This window comes from Oryza sativa, chromosome 2 (genome assembly GCF_034140825.1).
Source record: "Oryza sativa Japonica Group chromosome 2, ASM3414082v1".
Taxonomy (NCBI): domain Eukaryota; kingdom Viridiplantae; phylum Streptophyta; class Magnoliopsida; order Poales; family Poaceae; genus Oryza; species Oryza sativa.
This window is the reverse complement of record NC_089036.1, coordinates 22749036-22774542: the sequence shown is the minus strand read 5'-3', so window position 1 is coordinate 22774542 and position 25507 is coordinate 22749036. Positions and strand designations below refer to the sequence as shown.

Here is a 25507-nt window from a genome sequence, read left to right as displayed (position 1 = left end):
CCGAGCCGCGCCGCTCCATCCGCCACGCCCTCCCGTTGCGAGCCGCGCGCGCGTGCCGAGTGGCCGACCGCCTGGTCGCCGCCATCGTCAGCGCCTGCCGCGCCTGTCGCTCGTGTCGTCGCGCCGCTCCAAACCGCCCCGCCGTCATTGCCGTCGTCACCGCCCGGCCCCCGCCACTCCACGCGCAAGCCGCCAAGGGACGGAGGCAGCGCCCCTCCTCCCTCTGCCGCGTCGCCCCCGCTCCCCTCCTCCTTTTTCCCGAATCGGCAAAAGGGCAAGCCCCTTTCTCCCCCTCCTTTTTCCCCTTTTTCCCCCGCCGGCGTCATCCTCCCTGTCGCCGCTTTGGCCGCGACCGCCGAGCGCCAGCTCGCGCCTTGACCGCCCTAAGTCGGTTCCCAAACCGACATTGCCGCCCCCTTTAAACCCCAGCTCCTTCCCCTCCAATCTCCCTCGTTTTCGCCTCCTCGCCATAGCTGCCGCCCCCGTGCTCTGTTCGCCGTCGCCGTTCGTTGTTGCGCGTGTCGAAGGAGTCGGCACGAGCAAGGACGCGGAAGGGGACTTCGGCCGCACCCTCTCCTTCCTCTTCCCCGGCCCGAGGCCGGAGAGATTACTCCCGCGCCGTCGGCCTCTCGTCACAGCGCCCCTCCTCATCTCGGTGATGCCTCCCTCCGTTCTTCCTCCTCGCTCCATCTCCTCCCCCTAGCTTTCGGTAGTAGCTCGAGTAGACTCCCCGTAGTTAGCCGGCGCCGCCCCGACCGTTGCCGTCGCTCGCCGTGTGCTCGCCGCCGTCGCCGCTCGAGCTCCGTAGCACCCACACGTCGCCAGCCTCGCTCGGCGTAGCTCCGTCCAATCCGACGCTAGCATCGAGTTCCCGAAACCGCGTAGATGCTCTCACCGCCGGGAATCGGTCCCTCGTGACCTCGTCGGCGTTTCCCTCTTCCCTCCCCGCCGGTTGTCGCCGCCGCGATTCGCCGCCGTCGAACTCCCTCTGGCGAATCCGAGCCATTGGCTCGTCTCCCCTCATCACGAACAACCGCCCGGTGTGCTAGCTTTTGCCCGTATCGCTGTGGTTCGCTCCGCCGCTCGCCGCCGCCGCCAGCCGTCCATTCGCGGCCGGGTCGTCGTCTACCTCCCGCCGGCCCGCGTGGCAGCCACGTAGGCGCCACGTCGGCGCCAGCTCAGCCTAGACCGGGTCGAGCCGATACCGGTCAGTCCCTCCCCGTGCGCGCGTTCCACCGCGAGCCGTGAGGCTGCGCGTGGGCCCGCTGCATCCGCGTCCACCGCGAACCGCGCGCGTGCACTGCGTCCCTCCCCCGCCCGCGCGCATGAGCCGCGTACTCCCTCCGCACGGTGAGCCGAGCCGCTGACAAGCGGGTCCCACCCGGGACCGCGCATGGTGAGCCCGGTCCACCGGCTCTCTCTCTCCTCCCTCCCGCGCGCGCGCGTCTTGGGCCGCTCTGGGCCACCTTCTTGGGCCGGCTGGCCCGTTAAGCTCGGCCGAGCCGCCCTTTCTCTTGGGCCGCGCCCTAGCCGCCCGAGGGAAGTCTATATTCCCTCCCTCTCCCCTTTTCTTTTCTTTTCTTTTCCAAAAAAAAAGGGATTTAATTAAATCCTTTTCCTTTAGACCAAAAATCCAATAATCTTAGAAATTCAATATCTTTCCAACCGTAAATCCGTTTGACTCCGTTCAAATTCCAAAATTTCTCAAATCTCGAGATCTATCTAATGGCACGCTTAGAGGTCATTAATAGGGCTTTATTTTCGCCGTTTGTTGAGTTGTCCCGTTTTGCGTGTAGTTTCGGAGCCCGAAGACCCGCAGTGCGAGGATTTCGAGGATCAAGCTCCAGATCTCGAGCAAGGCAAGCCACCTTTGAACATCTTGAGCCTATATTTGAAATATAATTATATTGCTTGCAAAATATTATGCATTGATAGGATTGCACTTAATCTGTTGTTCCGTCTGCAAGGCAGATTGGCAGACCTACCTAACTTGTTGCATTTGATCCTTCCATTGTTAATTGCTATACCATGTCCCCTTGTAACCATCCAGTTGCGCCTCGATATTCGTGCACCCTGTGCCAGTATCGACGGTCGCCTTCAAACTTAAAATCTGAGTAACAACTTGGGTAAAACTGGAGTTTTACAAAAGACTTGGAAAACCCGACACCTGGGTCGGTGCTTGCGAACTAAATGAATTTCCAAAACCGCGGACCGGGGAACGTACCGGGTGTACGGTTTCCCGCTCTCGCACTTAAGGACCGATTCCTTGGAATTTCATCCAAACATAAGACAAGTACGACCACATGGGTGGAATGGGACACCCCTGGCTGAGTAACTAGCTTATCAGGGGAGCCTTGATGCCGAGAGACATGTGGATTCGCCGGGGTGGTGTCGGGGAGGACCCCTGGGCTTCCTGGCACAGTATGGTCTGGGACCTAACCTGTTGTTGGTCTGGGACCCCTCTCGTCGGCATATGGTAAACCTGTGTCGGCTTTGGAAATGCCTTGTCATGAAAGCTTGGAGGTCTCCCGACGTGGCTGATCCCCACGGGCTGGGTGATCCGGGTTAGTAATGTCGTGTGGGTAAAGTGTACCCCATCTGCAGAGGTTAACAAACTGTTCGAACAGCCGTGCCCACGGTCATGGGCGGATGTGAGGTGATTCCTAGCGTAGTTTGGTTTGACTACTGCTTGTGAAATTGCTGTGTGAAAAGGGGTTCGGTGTTTGAAAAATCTGCAGCTGATGGGATCAGCTAGGCCCGGGTGGCCGTTTGAAAAGTTGTTGGCCCGGGTGGCCGTTGAAAAAGCTGTTGGCCGGGTACCAACCTTGTTTAAATTCTAAAGACTGATACATTGCACATACTCCGACCGGACGAGACGTACTGTCTCATCCGTGTCGTTTGAGAAGCACTCACTTAGTTGTTTCAGAAAAGAGTTCAAATAAAATTAATTGCAAAAACACCAGCCTTTCCTTGAAGCCTGCATTAAACACTTACTTCCCATGGCTTGCTGAGTACTCCCGTACTCACCCTTGCTCTATATAAATAATCCCCCCCCAGTTGCTGAAGAAGATGAAGCGGATCCTGCTGATGAGGAGTTCTTCCAGAAGCAAGCCGACTACGATGAGTTTTAGGGTTTCGGCCTAGTTCCCAAGTCGCGCCTGTGTTGATTGGTCCAAGTCCTGGCTTCCGCTTTCCTTTTGTAATGCAGTTGTAAGCTCGGGATCTGTCCGCAGCCCAACATGACTGTACATCTACTCTATAATAAAGAGACCTCTGTTGCTATGATATTCTGTCTCCCTGTGATACCAGCACTGTTTCCTGGGACTGGTATCGATTAACAGGTTAATTTGGAGCGTCACGGGCTAGTTCCGGTCGGGACTAGTTCGGGGCGTGACATAACCACATTTATTTACTGAACTTTGCCACGACTAAGTGTGGCTACCAATCTAGTACACACGTAGCAAGGTTTAGCAAAGAAACGAGTAATGAAAATTCCTGACTAATCATCAATAGTTTCCGATCTCTACCAGCTGAGCCATGTGAAAATGTTAACCGATGAGAATGAAAATAGAAATGGTAAAAAAAACATGGAATTAAACGGAAACAATTTTACTGTTACACTGACCGTTTTCGTAATTTACCATATTCTTTGGAAAATTTCTGCTTTTAAAATATGGTAATTATTGTATTTCTATACCACAATATATATGGTCCATGTCTCTATTTGATATGTAGTTTACATGCTCTTCAACTACTCAATCTAATAATCTTTAACTTGAGTGCATGGCATTTAACTATTGTAGTGTTGAATTTATTTATTTTTTTTCATATTATATAGTTATACTAAGTCAAATATGTGAATTTTATAGTTTAATATTTCCAACATTTAGTGCTAATTTTCGATACTGATATGTTTCCATCAATATAGTTTTGTTTCCCCTTTTCTTTCAATATTTCCGATTCTGTTTCCATTTTCAGCTTTGCTTTTTTTTTATTCTACTTTAAGATAATGGTTACGAAAATAGTTGGGGCTATTTTTAATTGTATTCGTCCCTACTGACAAACCATAATTGTAACAATGAACCAAGCAGTCGCTAAAAAATTATCATGGCTAATATTTGCCATGGTAAAGTGTGGTATCCAGTGAAACAAGCCCTACTGCCCTAGAATGGGATGTCCAGCCATCAAATCCAAACAATTCATTAGATCAAATAAAACCGTATGTATTATGAGAAAAAAGATCACATCACAGGTAATTAATTAATTAATTAATTAGAATATAATGATACTGATCTAGCTAGCGTGCTTAGCAATGTTCTTATAAAAAGTGGCGTTTGATTAAAATAATTGAATCCGGTGGCGAAGATAATATTGTTGTTGTGCCCTAGAGGATAGTGAGAGCCTGAGAGGCGCTCGTGGCGTACCAGCCGCCTGCCGGATGATTCACCGACGCGTGGAAGCCAGGGAGCTAACTTCCTAAGCGAAATGGCCCGTTGCATCATTACATGCATGCATGTATCCGCCCAGTTACTAATATAAGTGTAATTAGGCCTAAACTGATCAGGAAATCAGTGACGCATATGCAGGCTTATCCTATAGCTAGCTTTATGCTTAACTAATCTTTCAAAAATATTATTTTGCTGCATATCTACTGTCGGTCTTCCCATGTTTTGGCACTAGCTAGCTAGTACAGGAACTGTACCAAAGTTAAGTATAAAAAAGTGTAAACCCACATGTGCAGATCGATCTATTTGAAAGTTAGTTTATTAGCTAAGTTTTATTTGACCAAAACCCTCTTCAGTTCACATGAAAAGTAAACAATTAATCTTCCATCAGAAGACGACAATTACCCGGCGGCCCGTTGATTTGTCAATTTAATTTGTAGCAGTTGAATTCAAAGGCAAGATGCACGGCATATATAGATATAGCTTCACAATTAATTATTTTATTCAGTAGATAATTAATGAATTCCACATCTTATGTATGCAACTGTTCATGATAATTATGTGTTATAATGAGCAATGCACTAAATACCTAGTTAATTACCTCACTCTGTCCATGATCAGTCCAGGTTTTAATTTAGTTTAGTTTTCTGGCCAGCAACCTTGACTTTTGTCAATATATATGAAAAAGTCAAAAGTAGTTCTTGCTTGACAAGCCTAGCTAATTAACAACACAACACAACTCCATTAAGCCACGCGGTCCATACTATATATATATATATGGCGCCCGAAAGTCTTCTTCACTAGATGTGTTTGGCATTTCACTTTTCGACAGAGCCACCTAAGCAATTTCGTTTCATAGATCTTTCGTTCCTGACTGAGTGACTGATGTGTTCAAATTAACCTTTTAAGGTAAAAAAAAAGATTTGATCTTCTCAATAACTAAGAAAGTATTAATTCCAGCCCCATGACACAAACAAATGGGTTAGTATGTTCTAAGGTGAGAGCTGGGAACCCCTCCCTCCTAGGTACAGAAAACGAAACGATAAATTAATGCATGGTTAATTAAATGTTAACTTTAAAAACTTAAAAAATAGGTTAATATAATTTTTAAGCAACTTTTCTATTGAATTATTTTTGGAAAAATACATTACTCCCTCCATCTATTTTTGATAGTCATATTTTCAAATCTGAAAAATTTATTTTTGATAGGCATATTTCAATCCAACAACTTATCATCTTAATGATTTTCTCGGATTTAATGCGTGACTCACCATTTTTCCACACAAGATTGGCTACATGGGCATCGAGAAAGTAAATATTAATGAATCGCTTAATTGTTTACGAGGAATAACTAGTAGCATGTTTAAATGGATAATAAGTATAATTATTTATCTTTGATTTTTGTGCCAAGATGAAATATAACTATTAAAAGTAGATGGAGGGAGTACTTAGCAATAATTCGGGAAGCGTGCGCGCGACAAACGAGCAGGTAGAAGTTGGGAACATGGACAAAAGAACACAGCTTTAAGTAGATTATAAATTGTTGTGTGTATCGTGGATAATATATATGGGACCATGTGGATTAAATAGAACCAAAAACGAATTGCAACACCTAGTATGTTCAGCACACAGAGGTAAAGTAACAACCCCTGCCTCACCCCGTGCTGGTGACTCGGGTGGCGGCAAAAAGCCTAGCCGCCACTGCCATCAGAGCAACCCACCAGAAACCGAGTGGCAAAGCTAGGATTACAGCTAGCGGGGTGCAACCCCCTGTGCTACCTCAGATCTAGTGTGGGAAAAGAGGTAGCACTTGGGGTGACAATTGTGGCAAGGTGCAATAACTGAGAAGGACAGTAGTGAGTTAGAGGCGTTCCCCCCGAGGCAACGGTGGTAGAGATCGTGTAGGGAGTGGCGAGGAGGCCGGCCAGCGTTTGTGGTGATTGTTGTGTGCTGAAGGGGCTTGGATGGCGGTGGCAGTTGGAAACGACATGGATGTAATGACAAGAGAGAGAGAGAGAGAAGATTTCCGGGTGAAAGCACAGCCCATTTCCGGGCCGGCAGTGGCAATGCTTTTTAGTGCCCCACCCTCTTGGGAGCATTGCCGTGGCATCTCTTCTCCTTTTCATGCTGGAACGCTTTGGGTGAAAACTATATCTTCACTCTCTAAGGTGGGCGATGGTGGTGCCATCGATGTCGCAACGTCCCTAGAGACATCGTTTGAAGATTCATTTCCTAACAATCTCCTCTTCAAATAGATTGTCCTCTTGCGGTGGCGCCTCTAGCCACCACAAGATAGCTATGTTGGTGGGCTTGTGTGGGGGAGAGTGGATCCATCTCTCTCGTCTTCTCCCTCTCCAACCCAATGGTATGAATAGAGTTGAGTGCGCCGATCGAGTTGTCATGCTCCTTGTCGTTCCCCAACAGTGGTCGTTCATGTTGTAGGCACGAGGCATGGTTTGTTTCTTTTTTTTTTCAGTTCCTGATTATAGCCTGCCAGAGTTATGGTCTTGTAATATGAAACTTCACAGTATTATCTTGTGTAGGTCATTTAGAAAAAAGAACCAGGAACCAGGTCTGTCGATCAAAGATTTTGGATTGCAATTTTGAGGGGCTTTTAATTTTAAAGTTTGATTTGACGAAAATTCCTTTAGATTATTTTTACTTGTCTCTATAGCAATCATGAAAAGGCTAAAGTTACGCAATAGAAGTGTTGGAGAAGACCTATAAACCATAAATTTGTGTCCAAAGTTCAAGATTAGCTTTGAATTATTGTACTAAGGAGTGCCAAGTTATTGGTCTCATAAAAATCTATGTCTCACTATTACATAAATGATTTTTCTATACGGGACTCACTTTAGATTGCAAAAATCGTGCTCCATTTTCTCGTGTGGCTCTTTAAAATGACCGCATGAAAAAATCAATTTTCGTAGACAAGAGATCCGTACATGAAAATATGCTTATTTTCACTTGTGGACCTGTTAAGTGACCCGCACGCGAAAATAGCCCACCCACCCTTTTAGCTCCCAGCGCCACTCGATCTCCTCCCATCCTCCCACTCGGCCACTCCCACTCCCTCTCCCTCCCATCCTCCCATCTCTCCTCCCACTCCTCCCATCTCCGTCTCCCTCTCCCCCTCCCATTCCCCCTCACCTCGGCCCCACCCATTCCCGGCGACAGCGGCGGCCTCAGCTAGGGCGGCGGTGGCGGCGAGTGCGGCGGCGGTATCGGCTAGGGTGGTGGCGGTGGAGCAGATTTGTCGCCGGCACCACGGGGAGGGCGGATCCGTCGCCGGCCACCGCGGGGAGGGTAGATCCGTTGCCTACCACCACGGGGAGGGCGGATCTGTCGCCGGCGACCATGGGGACAGCGGCGGCGTGCCTCGGGCAGCGCGGTGGCGGCAGCGGTCTCTAGCTCCCAGCCTCGGGCATCTGGATCCGTCGCTAGCGACCGCAGGGACGACGGCAGCGGACCTCGGGCAAGCCGGCGGTAGCAGCTGGATTAGGGTTCCAGGGCGGCTTTTGATTTTCTTTTTTTTTGTTTCGATTTTTTATTTTCTCGTGTGGGCGGCTTAAGCACCCGCACGCAAAAATCACGGGTGCGTCACCCACACGGAAAAAATCAGATTTTCGCAGACACTTCGTTCCAGACGGAGGGAAGATCCGCACGCGAAAACCGCTTTTGACCGCACAGAAAAATCGTTATTGTACTAGTGTCTCCTCTCTCTCTCTCGCCACACCTTCATTTGTATTCTCATATCAGCCGTATCCACAAACACAGTGTAGTAGGAATTTTATCTATCGCCAGAAGTGGTGTATATTATTGCCGGTTCAAGTTAATAAGTGTATATGTTTAGGCACAACATCTGTAATTAGATTAAGAGTGGTTGGCAAGACCTCAATGCAAGCTTGAATCATACCTAGCTAGAAAGGCCAACTACTATTACTGTACTAGAGTGTTTAAGAAAAAAATTGTAATATATATACGATCGAGTCGAACATATGCTGATATGATGTGTATCATTCACATGAAGATGTATATATATATATGCGAATCTTACAGATCCAATTAGTGACTATTACTATTAGTAGCTAGTATAATAATATACTATCATATCAAGTACATATTATGATGCATCGCCTGCCAATAGGGTGTCAGATTTATGGACAAGTTAACTCATTAGTTGGCTAATGGTGGCATTGAAGGGACGTCACTATGCAGCCACGAGCCATCCCAAATCAAAACAAACGAAAGATTCAAAAGCAGCTAGCTAGCTCTGTCACTATTATCAATCTATTGCTTAACTAATTAAGAAAAACGACAGACACTCGACATAAGCTCATTCATTAAGTTGGCCAAGATGATCCGCGATCTGCTGAGGGTACCGTTTGGTTTAAAGAATGAGATAATCGCATAGGTCACATTCTATATATCCTTTATACTCGAACCTAATTCCTAGCCTGTTCATGTTGAGTGCAAATTATTAGTAATCCATTACCATGCATATGATATATATTGTTGCAGCAAGAAGCTCTTCTAGTGGAAAGCAGAAAGGTAAAATACCCTCCCTCGAAAGTTTGGTCAGGGTGCAAGTACCAGAGCTCGTATTCGGAACGCGAGAGAGGACGTTGACTGATGTCTGATGATGAATACAAGTTCGAGCCGCTCGGAAGTGTAATACCATACTCATATGTTCTTGCTCTACATGATCAAGTTTGCAATGAGTTTTTCAATATTGTTCTAAGTGGGAGAGAATGAATCCGTCTTCACAGTATTATGCCTAGAATCTAACTAAAGCCGAATCCTTTTCTCAGTGGTCTTGGTCCTCCTTTTATATGTCAAAGGATACCGCAGTGCTCATGCATGTGTACACAAGTGCGACCCCGCTCACAGGGGTTGGTATGCTTAGTCTTGTCGCATGACAGTTGGCAGGACCCACTCTCGCCCTGAACTTGTGTGTCAATCGTGTTGGGGATGTAGAGTGGCTTCTCTCTACCCCTTTCTCCTTCCTTCGACATGTGGCTTAGGATAGGTGACATGAACACCCTAGTAGTTGTCAAGCCCACTTGCCAACCTCAGAGGTACGTGGGGCCGCACTGCAGTGGGCCGAGACAGGCAACAAGTCAAACAACCATGCTATCTAACAGCCCACGCTCCTTGCCTTTTTAGGAGTGATGATGGCTTGTCCTAGGGTCAGCGTGCGCCGTCTTGTCACCCTTTGTCCCAGACGTATGCTGGGTTGGTATACATCGCTTCACATTGAATGCAAGGCTTGATTGGGTCAACGCTTTGCTGCTACCTCAAGCATATGGGGGAAAGGTGGCAAATGTGTCCCGAGTATAACCCATGGGGGCCCGAGCTCGAGTGGCAGATATGCCCCGAGCACAGCCCACGAGGGGCCGGTGTTTGGTACCGATGTGCCCCGAGCTTAGCCCATGGGGGCCCATATACGGGGACGAGTGGCAGATGTGCCCTGAGCTTAGCCCACAGGGGGCGTGCTTGGTGACAGATGTGCCCCAAGCACAGCCCATCTCCGTGGGATGAGTGGCATATGTGCCCGAGCTCAACACATGGGGGTCCCTGCATAGGGGCGACTAGCAGATGTGCCCCGAGCAGTTGAAGATGGGGATCTTGGTTCCTATTTCTTAGACAAACATCCAACTAGTAAGTCCAAACTAAGCACAGCTATTTTTTTATAAAGAAAGCTTTATTGATATTGAAACAATTACATTACTTAAGGTTTTGTTTGGCACAACTCTAGATCTCAGATTCAAAATAGATTTGAAGTTCGCTTGTTAAATTATATTAGTTTAAAATTTTAAATTTCATCTAAAATGAACACAAAATGATTTATTTAAATGTTATCAATATATAGATTCATAGATTTGTAGAGCTTGGGAATATTAAGAAATCATGTTGCAGCTAGCAACAACGACAAGCAATCCTTATCCTCATACACCACCGAAGCAACACTTGTATATATACTGCGATATGATGAAGGCCCTCCAAAGCACATCTAATTAGTACTAGCAAAAACGAAAGATCAGATAATTAATTTCGTGTGGTACTCCCGGCCGTAGTTCAAAACGCTTCAGATTATTTTGCTAAAGATGATCTAGAGTAACTAAAACAAGTGAGACTTTTACAAAATGCTCTTCGTATGAAAAAAGACGCACACTTTACATCATTATATTCATAAAAATCTATCTATCTATCTATCTATCTATTTTATATACTAAAAGTCCATTAAACTTTCTACAAACTACAAACGCTCTCAAGCCGCCACGTGGCATCCTAAAAATATTCTTGAGTCGCCACGTGGCACTCTAATAAAATAGATAAATCTGACCATCGATTTTCACTTAAATAGGTGGACCGATTATTTTAGATCGTTAGATTATCTTTAAAGAAAAAAAACTCCCGCCGTCCCTACCTACGTGCAGTATGCACGTATTGTGTACGATCCCTATCTTCCCTTCTCTTTTTTCCCTTTGTTTCTTTCTTCTTTTTCTATCTTTATGAAAAAAAATGTCTACAAATAGACTTCGTATGAGTAATTCCATTAAACTTTTTAGAAACGCTCTTAAGCTGCCATGTGACTCCTACAATCACTTCTAAGCTGCTACGTGGCGCTCTAATAAATTAGAGAAATCTAAGAAATTCCAAGAAAAAAAAGGAAAACATCCTACCATTGATTTTCACTTTATGCACCATTAGATCTATATATGTAAAAAAAAATGTCACGTACGCGGTACGTCCACACCTCTCCCTAGGTCCCTCCTCTCCTAGCACGTACGTACATCCAAAGTATGTATGTCTCCCCACCCCTCTCTTCTTCCTTCCATTTATGGTAGCAAAATTTTATATATAAAAAACACAACTAAATAATTAGAATATCTTATAATATATTCGATTTTAATTTGAACTATGTTTACCATATTTTGGCATGTACATATATAAGAAACATATCATTTGACATAAACTCCTTTATATCACAACTAAATAGTAATAAAATATTATAAAAAGTAACATATATCATGCCATCGTAAATGATCTCTTATTATCTCTCCTGCTCACTTTCTTATCCATATTTTCTAGCGAGCTGTTCAGTACATAAAGAACCAAAAAAATGCTATATTAACTATCTATTATATACTATAAATTCATTAAACTCCCTACAAATACTCTCAAACTGTCACATGATTTTTTACAAACACTCATAAGACGCCATGTAGCGCTCAAATAAATTAAAAGTTCCTAGAAATTATGATAAAAAAAATCAAACCATTGATTTTCCTTTAAATAGGTAGACCCAATAATTATAATTGCTACATCTCACAAAAATAAATCCGGTACACCCACCTCCACCCCTACCGTATGTGAGCATGCACGTACATACGTACTCCCTCCACCGTCCTACTCATCTCTGGGATCCAATTCTCATATCCTATTTTTTTAGCTAACTTTTCATATTTTCTACCTAGCACATAATATATAAAAAATAGTAATAATAGCTAAATGATCATGACTCTCAAGTTACATGTACTTTTCTCAGTTTATTTGATTTGTTGTGTTATTTATAATTAAATTCAAGATCCATATTGCCCATATTTACTATATAGAAGTTAGATAATGCGGCTATTCCGACTACAAATATTTGAGCAAAATAGCGCTTCGAAAACGATGAATGAATTCAAATGTGTGGGTCTAAAGTCCAAGTTCAATCACCACCAAGGAGCTTAGAACCATGATGCATACTCTAGGCCTGAGCCCGATGAAGGTGGAACTACAAGATATTATTAGTGAGGTGGACACCGACGGCAGCAGCAGCATTGACTTCTACAAGTTCCTGGACCTAATAGCGTGCTAAATGATTAGATGAAGGGCAAGGACTAAGAGGAGGGGGCAGAGGGAGACGTTCCATGTCTTCAACAAGAACTAGAAAACAGCTTCATCTTTGCCACTGAGCCCCGCCACGTCATGTCCAATGTATCAAGAGAGGCTCACTGATGAGGAGGTCAACAATGTCGGTGAGGCTGATGGTGACAGGCGGATCACCAGAAGGAGTTCGTAATTAAATTCAGATAAAAAATATAAAACAAGCAATTTGATTAAAATACACAAACAAAAATTTTAAAAAAACACTAAAACTATAAAAAAAATATATATCAAGATTCCATGTAGAATATAAAATATCAAGAGTCCCTATAAAAGTATAAATTATAAATATCTAAAATTTGGAATAATAAAATAAGTATTAAAAGAAGAGTTCGAATACAACACGATACAAGATTAAGTACAATTTAAAATCCCTAAAAAGACAATTTAGAATAAAGTAATTTGATTTGAATACAAAGTCCAATTAAGAATCACTCAATCACTAAATTCAAAATACAATAAATATTTTGTAAAAGATTTTTTTCTATCTTTATTGATTCACATGCATAACGAATTGCATATATATGAAGCAACTAAAGAGAGGGCTAGCAGGATGTAAAAAAATATTTATTACTAATGAAAGTTTGTTAAGATTTCTTCATAAAAAGAGATACAATAAATACTCAATTAACAATAGAACATATATTACTTTAATTTTATTTTTTGTTAGAACTATTTTCGAAACAAACTAATGCGCATGACCACGCGAATGCGCGGGCTATCTTCCTAGTTAGCTACAAAATGCTGAACATTCGGAGATTCCTGCCGGCCACAACACCTAAAAAGCTACTAGAATAATTAAACGTCATCAGGAAGGAAAGGAATCAATAGACTAAACCTGATTCGCTCTTGATATATGTAACCAAAGTACCAGTGCTTGCTGTATAAAGGCTATACGTATAGTCGTAGGAGAAGCATACTTGGACTTTTGGCATTAAAAGTTGTGATTATTGCTTGTTATAGCAAAACCGAGAGATGCATGCAACATGATGTCTGCAGCATCTGCAGACGACGTTCACGTGAAGCTCACGTTTTCCCTGTAACAGCAACTTCTGTAGCTTTGCTTGAGTGATGTGCATGTCTGCATGGCGGTTTACAAGCCCACATGATCAAGCTACAGTGCTGGAAAACTCATTTTCACACTCAGTTTACAACCCCTTTAATTCTGGGTTGCAAACAGAGACACCGAATCTAGGATTAAATATGCTCATCTTTAGTCCCGATTGAAACTAGCTAGTTTCAAGATGTGAGTGTACGGGAACGAGATAAGTTGTTTGATCAGCTTCAGATCTACATGATACATGCCAACATTTAACAAGAAATGTTAATTTATACAGTTAATTACTATGTACTACTACGTACTTTTTTGCAAATATCACACAAGCACTAATATAATTTATGGGCTTGTTCGGATGGATGCAAAGAAAAACGTATCAAAAGTTAACAATGACAATGGAATACGCCACCCATATGGTATGCTACCATAATAGTACTAATCCTACCAAAAATATCAAAACTTTGATAGCATATACTGTTTGTTACTCCAGATGGCATTAAACCAAACATTAGATAAATTAAAACCAATCAACCGTAACATAAATTAAAATTTTGGTTTCAATTTAATAGCAGACCAAATGCAAGTTTTGATAATACCCAAACTTCACCTTGCTAATATTTTGTTTAAGGCCCACGTTGGCTACAAACTGTACAGGCCAATATTTACCCATGCAACCTTATATCTTTAATTCTGTTTTGCCCTATTGGCCTCTTAAATAAAAATATTCGATCCAATCGGTTCATTTCTATCCAATAATAACAACCTATAACCCTATACATAAAGTATTGCATATATAGCACTATAAGTTTCCATATTTATATATGCTGGTGACAACCTGTCGCATACATATATTTAATTAGTACATATATTTAATTAGTAATGATGGTATCGCACCTTTTGATACTAGCAGATCCACAGTTTACCCACAAAACACCAAACACCATCTCTATTCCAGTAAGGCATCGTCACGATAGCAGCTTTTTACTTGGTAGTTAGACATTCCTTACCCGCTCGACACGTAGAATCGGTCCATAATATATTGTAATACGTCAATGAAATGTTTCGTGTTCGTCTTTCTGAGCACGATTCGTATGGGGATATTTATCCCACGGATGATGTATACGCTTACGTTTGTTTTGAACTAAGGTAAGCTGGAGTGGTTAACAGAATAAATCGAACAAAACCGTAAACGCCCAAATCGAGGTCCTGATGGTCAATTGGTCATCCGTACACCGACCAATGGGGAAGGGATTGGATGATGTGACGGCCATCATGTCCTGCTTGCTGCACTGGCCAATGAGAAACGGATCGAGCTCCGGAAAGCGATGCGATTAGCAGAGCGAACCCATGTGACCAAGTACACCATATGTCCCTGTGAAAGTGCCTTTTACGCTCTGAGGAAGCTAAGGTTTCTGCCTACACTCAATCATGGTGGACATGTCAAGAGAAAAATGAGAGGTTATATATATCGAGCGAAATAGATCAGAGCATCCTTTAATTAGTAGACTTATTAATTTGTTCATTCAGATACATGCATATGCATCCTTAGACTGATCAGTTTTGTTTGTTCCTTTAGAAAACACCAAGTTAATTTAAATTAATTTTTGAGCAATATTTGGAGAACTAAAATTCAACAGATGCAAACTAAAGTTGTATTACTCAGATAATTATGTCTATATATAGGTGGGATCAGTAACTTGCTTAATTAATGGCCAATGGCCATATTATTTTTAAAAGGAAATTCAAATCATCTTGAAGGCTAATCAAATATTCTCTTCTGCTACAAGTTTAGGGGTCTGATAAAAAAAGGTTAGAAAATAGAATTTCCAGTCCTGAACTCCTGTTCAGCTAGTGCATTTATTTAGTAAAAAATAATCTTCAAATTTATTTTCAGTTTATCTATTATATTCACGTCATGCATAAAAGATGTCCATGAGTTCAATAAGTTATTATGACCACAAAAATGCATATGGTTCAAGGGATTCTAGAAAGTCTATAGCACCATTACATAGCCCACGGTTTAACACACTAGAGCTTAGTGTTTGACCTCCAAAACTATGATATATGATGGCATGATGTATTGTCGCTAATTTAACACACTGGTTTCATTTTACTCCATGAGATTAATTTACAAGAATTTTCGTTTGCACTATTGTTGTGAAGCATTTCTTATCTTGATATTTTATAAATGGCAATGTGTCGTTACTTGTGCTTCGATGAGTTGGAGATTCGTTTTACTAGAGTAATCTAAAAAAATTCTTAGTTCACAAAGTCGACTTATAGATTAAAATCTGATAGATATAATAAAAAGCAAAAAGCAATTAAGAAACACCATAATAGACACTAAATTACCATATCCTCAAGAAAAAGACCAAATCCAATACAAAATTTAAAATTTACATGCGAAGATTCAAAAATTACAGTGTAACTTACAAAAGTTACAGTGTAAGTTTCATAAATTACACTGTAACTTACAAGAAGATGCACTGTAAATTTAAGTGAGAAAATCGAGTGAGAGATAAGAAAAAATCTTTCGAGTGAGATATAGCAAAATTGTTCTTTTATTGCACGCCAAGAAAGTCATATGGATATGTTAAAAATTGGCCGCCAAACGAATGAAGAAGTGGCACGATCGCACGAGCATATAAAAGTTTGTAGATAGTTTGTAGACATGTTCATGCATATAAAAGTTTGTAGATAGTTCCCAAATGGTACAGAGGGAGGAAAGTTTGGTCACTTATATATATTGAATTTTATTTGTTAAGCCAAAGAAATTGACGGTCACTAAGCTCCTCAAAAAAAGTAATTATTACTGATGAGTAAACTCAAGTTTTTACACTTTATCTTGTAAATCATTGAGAATACGATGCACATCAAACAAAGTGTTTCTTTCACAAAGAGTTATGCATGACGATATAAAAAAATTCAAACAATAATAAAAGAAAGGACAATATGCTTTAAAGAAAAGGTGTTTTACATTTTGTAGTAGCTAAATGGACATTTTGTTCTACTCTTATTAACCATACATAGGACAATACTGGTCACTTTGTACTTCAAAAAAGAACAAAAAATGTTAATAAGGGGATCCATATTTCTATCTCAACACTCGCAAATATCATGCTTACCTATTAATGTTTTGTGTGTTGTTTGCCATGCAGCTAGATAGAGCTTTAACTAGAGACAATAAAAAGTAAATAAATCCTGAAAGTTTGCCCCGACTATAGTAATTAAAATCTACCCTATAATTATCATTATGTTCTTTCTTTTCATTTATGTCGATAAAAATTCCATAGAAATTTCAATAATATGTAGTTGGGCCGGGCTACTCTCAAGACCAATACATATTATCAAAGCTCTACCAGCCCAAAATTGAGGCCAGTCGAATAAGAGGTCAAGTCAAATTCTAAGCATGTATGGCGTTTTTGAAAGATTGGAAGCATTAAAATGCATAACTATGGACGCACTCTAGGAAGCAAAACAAGTGTCTCATATGTATCTCAATGCATTCACAGTGACATAATGAGTGGTATGCGTGGATAGTTTGTAAAGTAGTATCGCGAAATGAAAGAATAGGAAAATGTTGGGATTTGATGTTAACATGAGGTTGAACGCACTAGAATCATGAAAAAAATGTCAAAGAAATTTCCAGTATCAATTGCTCTGGTCATTCCTTTTGAACTCTACTACATGCTTCCCAACCATCCTAATCCCATAAATTCCTATGTGGTCCCTTTTCCCCAATAAGACCGATTGTTTGATAGTACCATTTTTCCTTATGTTACCATCTGACTGTAAATTTTTGCTTAGCTCTTCTTTATCATATAAAAGTAGTTATGCATAGTTCTTTAACATGATTCCTAGCTACCAATATTCCTCTATATTATCCTCTGAAAAAAAAAGAGAGGTCAATACTCTGTTCACTCACAATAGTTTATCTGTATAATTAATTTCCAGTCATATAATAGACCTTCATTTCTGAAGGAAAAAATATACAGGTGCAAGCAGGAGCAAGCTAGCCTATTTCAAATGTATAATTAATATTGTAGGACCTGTTTTTGCAGGAAAACAAATATCTCCCATGCATCCTAGCTACTCATATAATCCTAATTAAAATTGCTTCATGAAATATTGGAGTACACAGCAGCAATTTCCTTATTCTTGACACAAAGGATCTTGATTGGGAAATCCTCAATGCTGCATCTCCAAGCTGCCTGCACTCAAACCAAACCACGTACACATGGGAACTTGAACAAAACAAAGTTCTTGGTTACTGGAGCCCATGTGAGGCAGCAGAAGCAGCAATATGATGCCCTAGGACCAATGGCCAAACGAGGATATGACTCAGCACCTCAAAAATAAAGTGACCAACAGGACTTAGTCTGATCTCCTGTTGTCATCGTGCTTAGCAAAAGTACTAATCTAATGCCTGGCGATCACAAGTGTCAATCATCAGTGAGACGAAAAGGGCAAGATTCTGGGGATTCGAGCAGTGCAAAAGCAACAACTAAAATGGGGCAGTTTCCACTTTCACGCTCTCGTACGTAAGTACTCCCTGTGAACTTACCAGTTGCAGGCCTTGCACCCTTTTTTAAGGAAGTTGCACGCCTCTTTGCTGTCACTCGTCAGTTTGCCTTTGGAGGATGGAAGAGTCCATGTGCAGCTCCGCTCTTTTTTATTTCTTTTTTTTAATAACTTGAAGCTCCGCTGATCTTAAATAAATGGTGTACTCGCTCCATCCTAAATTAGTTACACCTGACGTTAAACGAGGGATGGTTAAAATTAGAAGCAAGGTAATAATAGCATTCGTAGTGACCATAATAGTGGTAGTGACCCTCTACCGCTACCACTATAAGATAGCGAACCGAAGATAGCGTGTTAGAACTTAGTGGCCACTATAACGCTTCACGATCGCAATAGCAGCCCGCTATTGACTTTATTGTACCGCTATAATGCTTGAACGATGTTTTTATATATTTAGGGATAGTATATGACTTAGCATCGTGTGCCTTCTTTATCTTATATATTTATATGTATTTCATATATTTGTTTATGTTATGAAATAGGAGTATAGGAGTAATTAAGTGTGCAATCTAAATTCTAAATCTTCAGTTGAACTTGATGTTGATATTGATGTACAATCTAAATTTATAGTTGTTTTTTATAATTCTGCTATTGGAACTTAGCACCCATTATCCACAATCTGCTACCAGACAATTATACGGTATTTATTACCTTGATTAGAAGAGTATTTGGGTAAGATAGAAAGGAATTTGAAGGAGAGATGGTTGGAGAGAAAATGATACTCTAAGATTACATTTAATTTAGGATAAATTTCAATTTTAGAATTGTAGTATTTTTTTTATTTTTGTGATTACTCAGTAGAAGCACACTCGTGCACACCACTGCACACGCTACATCATAATCACACACCCGCAAATGCTCCCTATCACACGCTTAAAGAGATGGAAACCAGCGGCATCCCTAGTCTCACTAAATTCGTATATAAGTCCACTTGCATGTGCGTAAATATTCGTTGGCACCAAAATTTAAATCTTGATAGGCGGAGTCATGCACCCACGGCTCCACCACACCGCCGGTGTTTAGTTTTGAAATTGAGGGCACTCAAATATAAATCACTAGCTTGCAAAAAATCACTATTATATAAAATATTAAGATTTCACATGTTAATCACATTTATTTATATTTTAAAATATATTTATAAATATAATTAGAAAAAAAAACAATGATCACATATGTACTTTGAGACCATGTCAACAATGTACTAGGCAGCAATTAGAAAAGAGAGAAGAGGCTATCAGTTGGAGCGAATTTTTATGACCAGTAGATGCCTTTTCTATTGGGGAAAGGGAAGTAAGTGCAAATATTTCCCGTGATTCAAAAAGATACTCCGTACCGAAGCCATTTAAATATAACATTTCCTTCGGTGCTGGTATGGGTACGCACGCATCACTAATTTCATTATATATATCTTTCTGACTCAATTTAAATATTGGCATTTCCTTGGATGCTGGTATGGGTACGCATTACTAATTTCAGGTGTTTTGTTACTAATTCAATTTTCTTCCAATTTTGTTCATTTTTTAGGAAAATGTATTCGATATTCAAACTACTAATTTAATGATGTGCCGGTCTCCATGATCTCATAAAAACCCTGAGAGACATATGGAAAACCTGTCATTAGAGTATGGAAAAACTGAAGTATTGGAGTATGGTGATGGAATTCTATCATCAGTATTTATATCCAGAATCCTCACATACAGGTACGCTTACATGAGTCACGGTGCATGTACACATAGTATGCATGCTTGTACATCTTCCATGTAATAGAGAGATACAGAGAAGAGGAGAGGGAGAAAAGAAATCATTGATCGCGAAAATGGGGGCAAAAAGACGACCAGAGCATTTAACTGGGCCTTTCTCTTCTAAGTGGGCTTGGGCTGATGTGCTGTGCGTGTTCAGTTAGGCCGGGTTTGGAGTGCAACTCGAGAAGGCCAATTTGTTTATGGGCTTCGTGTAATTTGGGCCCAATTTCTTGCCCGAGTACTAGTCGTCCACTACCACTGTACTTGTACTACTTTGAGTTCACAAGGTGATGGATATTAGCTGGGCCTGGTTCAAGATTTATGTCAGTTTTTCGTTTTCTTAGAGGAATTAGAGGGTGTCATTTTTATCAGCGTAATGAAGGACCGAACTGAATCTGATTCTAGTTTAGAAACAAACGAGGAATTAATTAAGTTGATCAGTAACGCGTTGCTTCTGTCAGCTAAGAAAGAACCAAAAGGAGAAGACGAAGTTGCACCAAGTAATTAACGCCGGCCGTAATGTTAAGTTTACGCAATTACGCGGTTCGTTGGCCGCACCTCCTTGTTAGACGTATAAACACACCTTGAAAGCCGGAAAAACTCGCGACCATCATACGCCCAACAGCACGTTATTTTTTTCGTGGTCTTTTACGACGTTGATGTGCAAGCCGATCGATCGACTTACTATCTGCTTGTCTAGCTAGTGATCAGGCACTACATACAGATCACCGACCGGCGACCGGTTCATCGTTAATGTGCGAAAAGCCAGAGACACTGTGCATGGACATGTAGATGTAGACATGCAGTAGCCAAGTAGGTACAGGTATAGCCTACAGAAGGGGTTCAAATTAATGTTCAATCGAGCTGGGTTCACAATCTTATAACCTTGTTCGGTTTGAAGGAAATTGAACGAGATGAAGAGAAAATAATTTCACATGATAACGACAGATATGGAATAAATACTCTATAAATCTCTTTTTATTAACCCCATAAGACTTATCAGAGAAATCCCATGTAGTAAGTCCATCAAGAATTAGCTCTTTTCTTACAACAAAGTTTCGTGTAGATGAGCTGCCTTCTCCTGTGACACCGATTCCTGAATGAGGATAACAATATAAGATTGCTACATAATAGGAAGAGAGAATTTATTCTATACCACTGAGTTTATTCGAGTTCAACGATTTGCCATCGATATTGTCTCCTTCTGTAAAATACCTACGACTTTATCAATTGTACGTTCTGCAATATACCATTGGGATGGACATTATTTTCAAAAATACCCAAAATACCCTTATAGACATATAAGGTTAACAGTTGATTTATTCTATTAGAAGTTTCAAAAAAAATGAAAATTTTTATATGATCTCCTTACACAACATGAAAGTTTGTATAGAAGTTTCAAGTTTTTTACATTTATATCTTTTACAGAATATATAACTTATTTGTTATATGCTATATAAAATACTTTTTTATTGATGTTTTTAATATAAATCATCTTTCATACACTACATAAGATATTTTTGTGCTATTATCTCTTATATAAACAAATTTTCTCTCATATACCACATAAAAATATTTTTTTTCTAAAAACTAAATATACCAGAAAAAACTTGAAACATTATACAAACTTCCATGTTGTGTAACAAGGCCACATAAAACTTTTCATATTTTTTTGAAACTTCTAATGAGATAAATCAATTGTTAATCTTGTATGTCTCTAAGGATATTTTAGGTATTTTTGAAAAAAAAGGCCCAACCCAATAGCGTATTGTAGAACAATTGATAAAGTCGTCGGTATATTATAGAAAAAAAACAATGTCAATGACAAATTGTTGAACTCGAACAAACTCAGTGATATAGAATAGATTCTCTCTAATAGGAATGCAGGATAGCTATATATATATATATATATATATATATATATATATATATATATATATATATATATATATATATATATATATATATATATATATATATATATATAGGTGCTTGATAGAGTTGTCCCTGTTCTTGGTTTTTCGCTGTGTGGATAAACAAAGAGATTAAGATAGTGTGGGGGGGGGGGGAATTTTACTCTTTTTTTGCATGTCGGTTCATAGCTTCTTAATCTGATTTCTTGATAGAAAAGGATCAGTAGTTTATATTCTTTTTCTATTACCAGTAGACAACACTGTAGCGGGATTTGTGCAATCCCTACAACCTAGTCGCTTCTCTCTACAATCCCCATGCGCAAATACTGCCATCCGGCATTTCCCCCCTCATCCTCCTCTTTTGTCACCGCCGCTATGCCTCTACATCAGTGTCGGTACAATTCCACCACTCTAGTCCTGATGTCACTAAATCTGCCAATCATCCTCTTTCATCCTCACGGTTCTAATGCATCATTGTTCGCTTGTCTAAATGATCTTCCACTACCTTGGCCATTCTTATAAAATCACCCTTCCCCTCCCACCGGCCACTACACCTGTACCCCTAATCCAGTAAAATCTAGCAGATCAGTTTTTATGGCATCAGTCCTAAGGCCATATTCATTGTGTGCTATAAATCCAACCACGTAGAAGATAATTGATTATACACGTTGTGGCAATCAAATCAACTTGTGAGAGCTTGAAATCGAACGAATCAAGTTGAATAAAACACCATTTCGTTCCTGGGGCCATAGGCTAATCCATGTGAGACCCACCACACTGAGGCATTCAATCAAAAATCCAAAACTGATGTATGTCAGTTGAATCGATTTTTCCACAGGAGATGCCCTAAGGCTCTTCCAATTTCAGACGACCAATGAATAGCAAAGGTGAATGAAAATTGGGCTTTAGAAATGGATCACAAAATTTGATTTGCTTTGTTTGGGCCGATATTTTTTTTTCACGATTTTAATCAAGTAGGCGATGAGACACGCATTGTCTGGAATTAAAAGTTGTATAATTATTAACTGGGAGTAGTAAAACATTAAGTTCAGTGAAAATATTTTCCGCTGTGCTTCCCGTTAAATTGAAGTCCGGAGAATTCAAGATGCAGCAGTACTATATGTGATAGTTCAACCGTTGATACTATTCTTTGCTCAACACACATTACATCAGACGAGACAACAGAAACAAACCAAAATCAGTACATGCTTATTGCACAGCGAGATGAAATTAACCAAAACACGGCGAGATTAACCTAACACGCTAATTAATAACGAATTAATATTAGTACTAGCCACTTGCACGACAGCCACAGCCCACAGACTAATCAATGTTTTGAGTGCGAGGCTGCGAGCCGCGAGCGTGTGGGCTAGGCTCCTCTCAGCGTTCAGAACTCTACCGGCGTCGCCGACGCCGCCGCCGCTGCCGTCGCCGGCAGGAACATCTCGGTGTCCGTGACCACCTCGGAAGTCAACGACGAGGAAGACGACGACATGGACGAGTTGACCATGTTCAGTATGCTGTTCCAGTAGCCCTTGTCGTCGTCGTCCTCCCCCTGCAGCTCGCCGGAGCAGGCCTCGGTCCTCTCCGCGAATCTCTGGTCGGCGCCGGTGACGGAGCAGTCAAGAAGGACACCGGCCAGCGTCCCGGCTCCGGCAAAGCTCGTCTCGGCGGTGGCGCCGCCGAAGTGGTGCTCCTGGCACGCCTCCCCGTATGATGACTGCACGGCCTGAACGGCGGCGGCGCGCGCGGCGCCGTGTATGTCGGGGGCCGCACTGCCTGCGCCGAACAATGCGCTCTCCGAGAAGCTGAGAGTCGACGTCGGCGAGTCGACCCCGCTTAGCGCGGCCGTTGCCGGCGGCGGCGAGGCGAGCGCCCGCAGCTTGGCCTCCCGCGCCAGGCGCGCCTCGGCCTCGAGCCGCGCGCTCTCCCACTGCGCCGTGTGGCTGAGGTGCGCCGCGGCCCTGGAACGCGCGCCGCCGCCCGCCGCGCCGCCGCCGGCGGCGACGTCGGCGTCGGCGTCGACGCGGGGCTTGTGCGTGACCGGGTCGATGCCCATCCTGGCGAGCCTCTTCTTCAGGTGCGTGTTCCAGTAGTTCTTGATCTCGTTGTCCGTCCGCTTCGGCAGGTGCGTCGCGATCGCCGACCACCTGTGTACGTGCGTCTGAGTGTCAGTTACCTTTTATTTTTTTTCCTGCATTGTTGCAACTGCAAATTCTCTTTTACCACCTGAATCTACTACTCCTATAGAATGCCTAAATGATTGGAGGTGTGTGTGGTGCGTGCAGTGAATTGTGGAGGCGGAGATAGGCAAGTCAACATGGAGATGGACAGGGCAAAAGGCGGTGACAAATGGTCCACTAGCCCTGACACGCATGGTGAGGCACAGCGAAGCCAGCGGGGGCTCAAGGGCTTTAATTGTAAACGTGACTAAGGTGAAACCAAAAAAAGGACCCGGTAGATGGACTCCAGTATTTTTTCACTCTTATCTCACGTACTGTACTCTACATCCATCTGGCTTCGGTGACAGTCGGTACTACGTGTACTGTGTTGCATGGTCGTCAAAGTGGGGAGAGGCTGTGCGGTGCAGAGCACTGCAGTGCAGAGGGAGAGCAGATTCTACTCTCGAGAGAATATCTCCTCGTTATTTGTATGTCATCTAAATAGTTATAAAAAAATTAAAAATATTAACTAGATAGATTAATATGTAATAGAAAACTCCATAAATATGTAAGTTAAAATTTAATTTTTACAGGTTAAAAAAACAAATTAAACTATAACTAGTTAACATATATTCATAGTCAAATTTGTTTTTTTCATGCAACTTGGAAAAGTTAAATTTGACCTTATATATTTATGGAGTAATTTATCACATATTAATATATCTTGTTAATTTTTTTATAACCATTTAGATGTCATATAACAACGAAGAGTATCCCAGGAGAGTTTAGAATAATTTCTTAGTGTAGAGGGCGAAAAGAATGTCGAAAATAAAGCATATGATTCCTGCAGAAGTGCTGCGTACACCTGCACAGCACGAGGCGATGATCACCTGTTTCCGAGGAGCGCGTGGAGCTGGATGATGGTCTGCTCCTCCTGCAGCGTGAACTTGCCCCTCTTGATGTCCGGCCGAAGGTAGTTCGTCCACCGGAGCCGGCAGCTCTTGCCGCACCGCCGCAGCCCTGAATTATGCGTCAACACACGCATTCCCCCAAAAAACCACACCAGTGAGCAATTGGCGGATCGATCAGGCGATTTAGCTAGTTATCAGAGGCCGAAAACCGAGATCGCATGGCACGCACGTACCGGCCTTGGTGGGCAGCGAGCGCCAGCAGCCGTGGCCGTGCTGCTCGATGTAGGCGAGCAGCTTCTGGTCCTCCTCCGGCGTCCACGGCCCCTTCTTCAGCCCGGCCTCCTTCTCGCAGCACGGCGACCGCCCCATCCGCTCCGATCGATCAATCAACCACTCCAAGTCCTCCACTCCGCGAGAGCCGAGAGCTCTTCTTTCCACTGATCGATCGAGTGCAGTAGTGCCCCCCGGTGCAGTGGTTGGGTGGCCAAGGTCCAGACGTCCAGTCCACACAGCGGCATAAATATATAGGCCCCGACGCGACGCTGTAACACTCAGCCAGTCGATCGTATGTTCAGAATCTTCTTCTTGGGGTGGAATTCAGTGAGACCGCGAGGGCGGCCCCACACGTCAGCAGGTACGACGCGAGGGCAGGGTCGGTATTCCGCTCTTCGTTCCAGTCCCGGCACGACCCATCTCTGCCGTCCAGATCAATCCAGTCGCCCGTGCGGTGGAAGTAACACAAGGCGATCGAGTTTTTCTTT

The 25507-nt window shown here is 42.1% G+C and overlaps 1 protein-coding gene across 1 annotated transcript; it reads right to left on the bottom strand.

The window, feature by feature from the left end:
• Positions 1–22799: 22799 nt before the first annotated feature.
• LOC4329770 (transcription factor MYB106) lies at positions 22800–25262 on the bottom strand. Its single transcript, XM_015769376.3, has 3 exons — positions 24980–25262; positions 24726–24855; positions 22800–23823 (listed from the first exon to the last, which is right to left on the bottom strand). Exons 1-3 carry the CDS (start codon positions 25113–25115, stop codon positions 23061–23063), a joined length of 1029 nt encoding a protein of 342 aa, XP_015624862.1. The 5' UTR covers positions 25116–25262; the 3' UTR covers positions 22800–23060.
• Between the last annotated feature and the right edge of the window lie 245 nt (positions 25263–25507).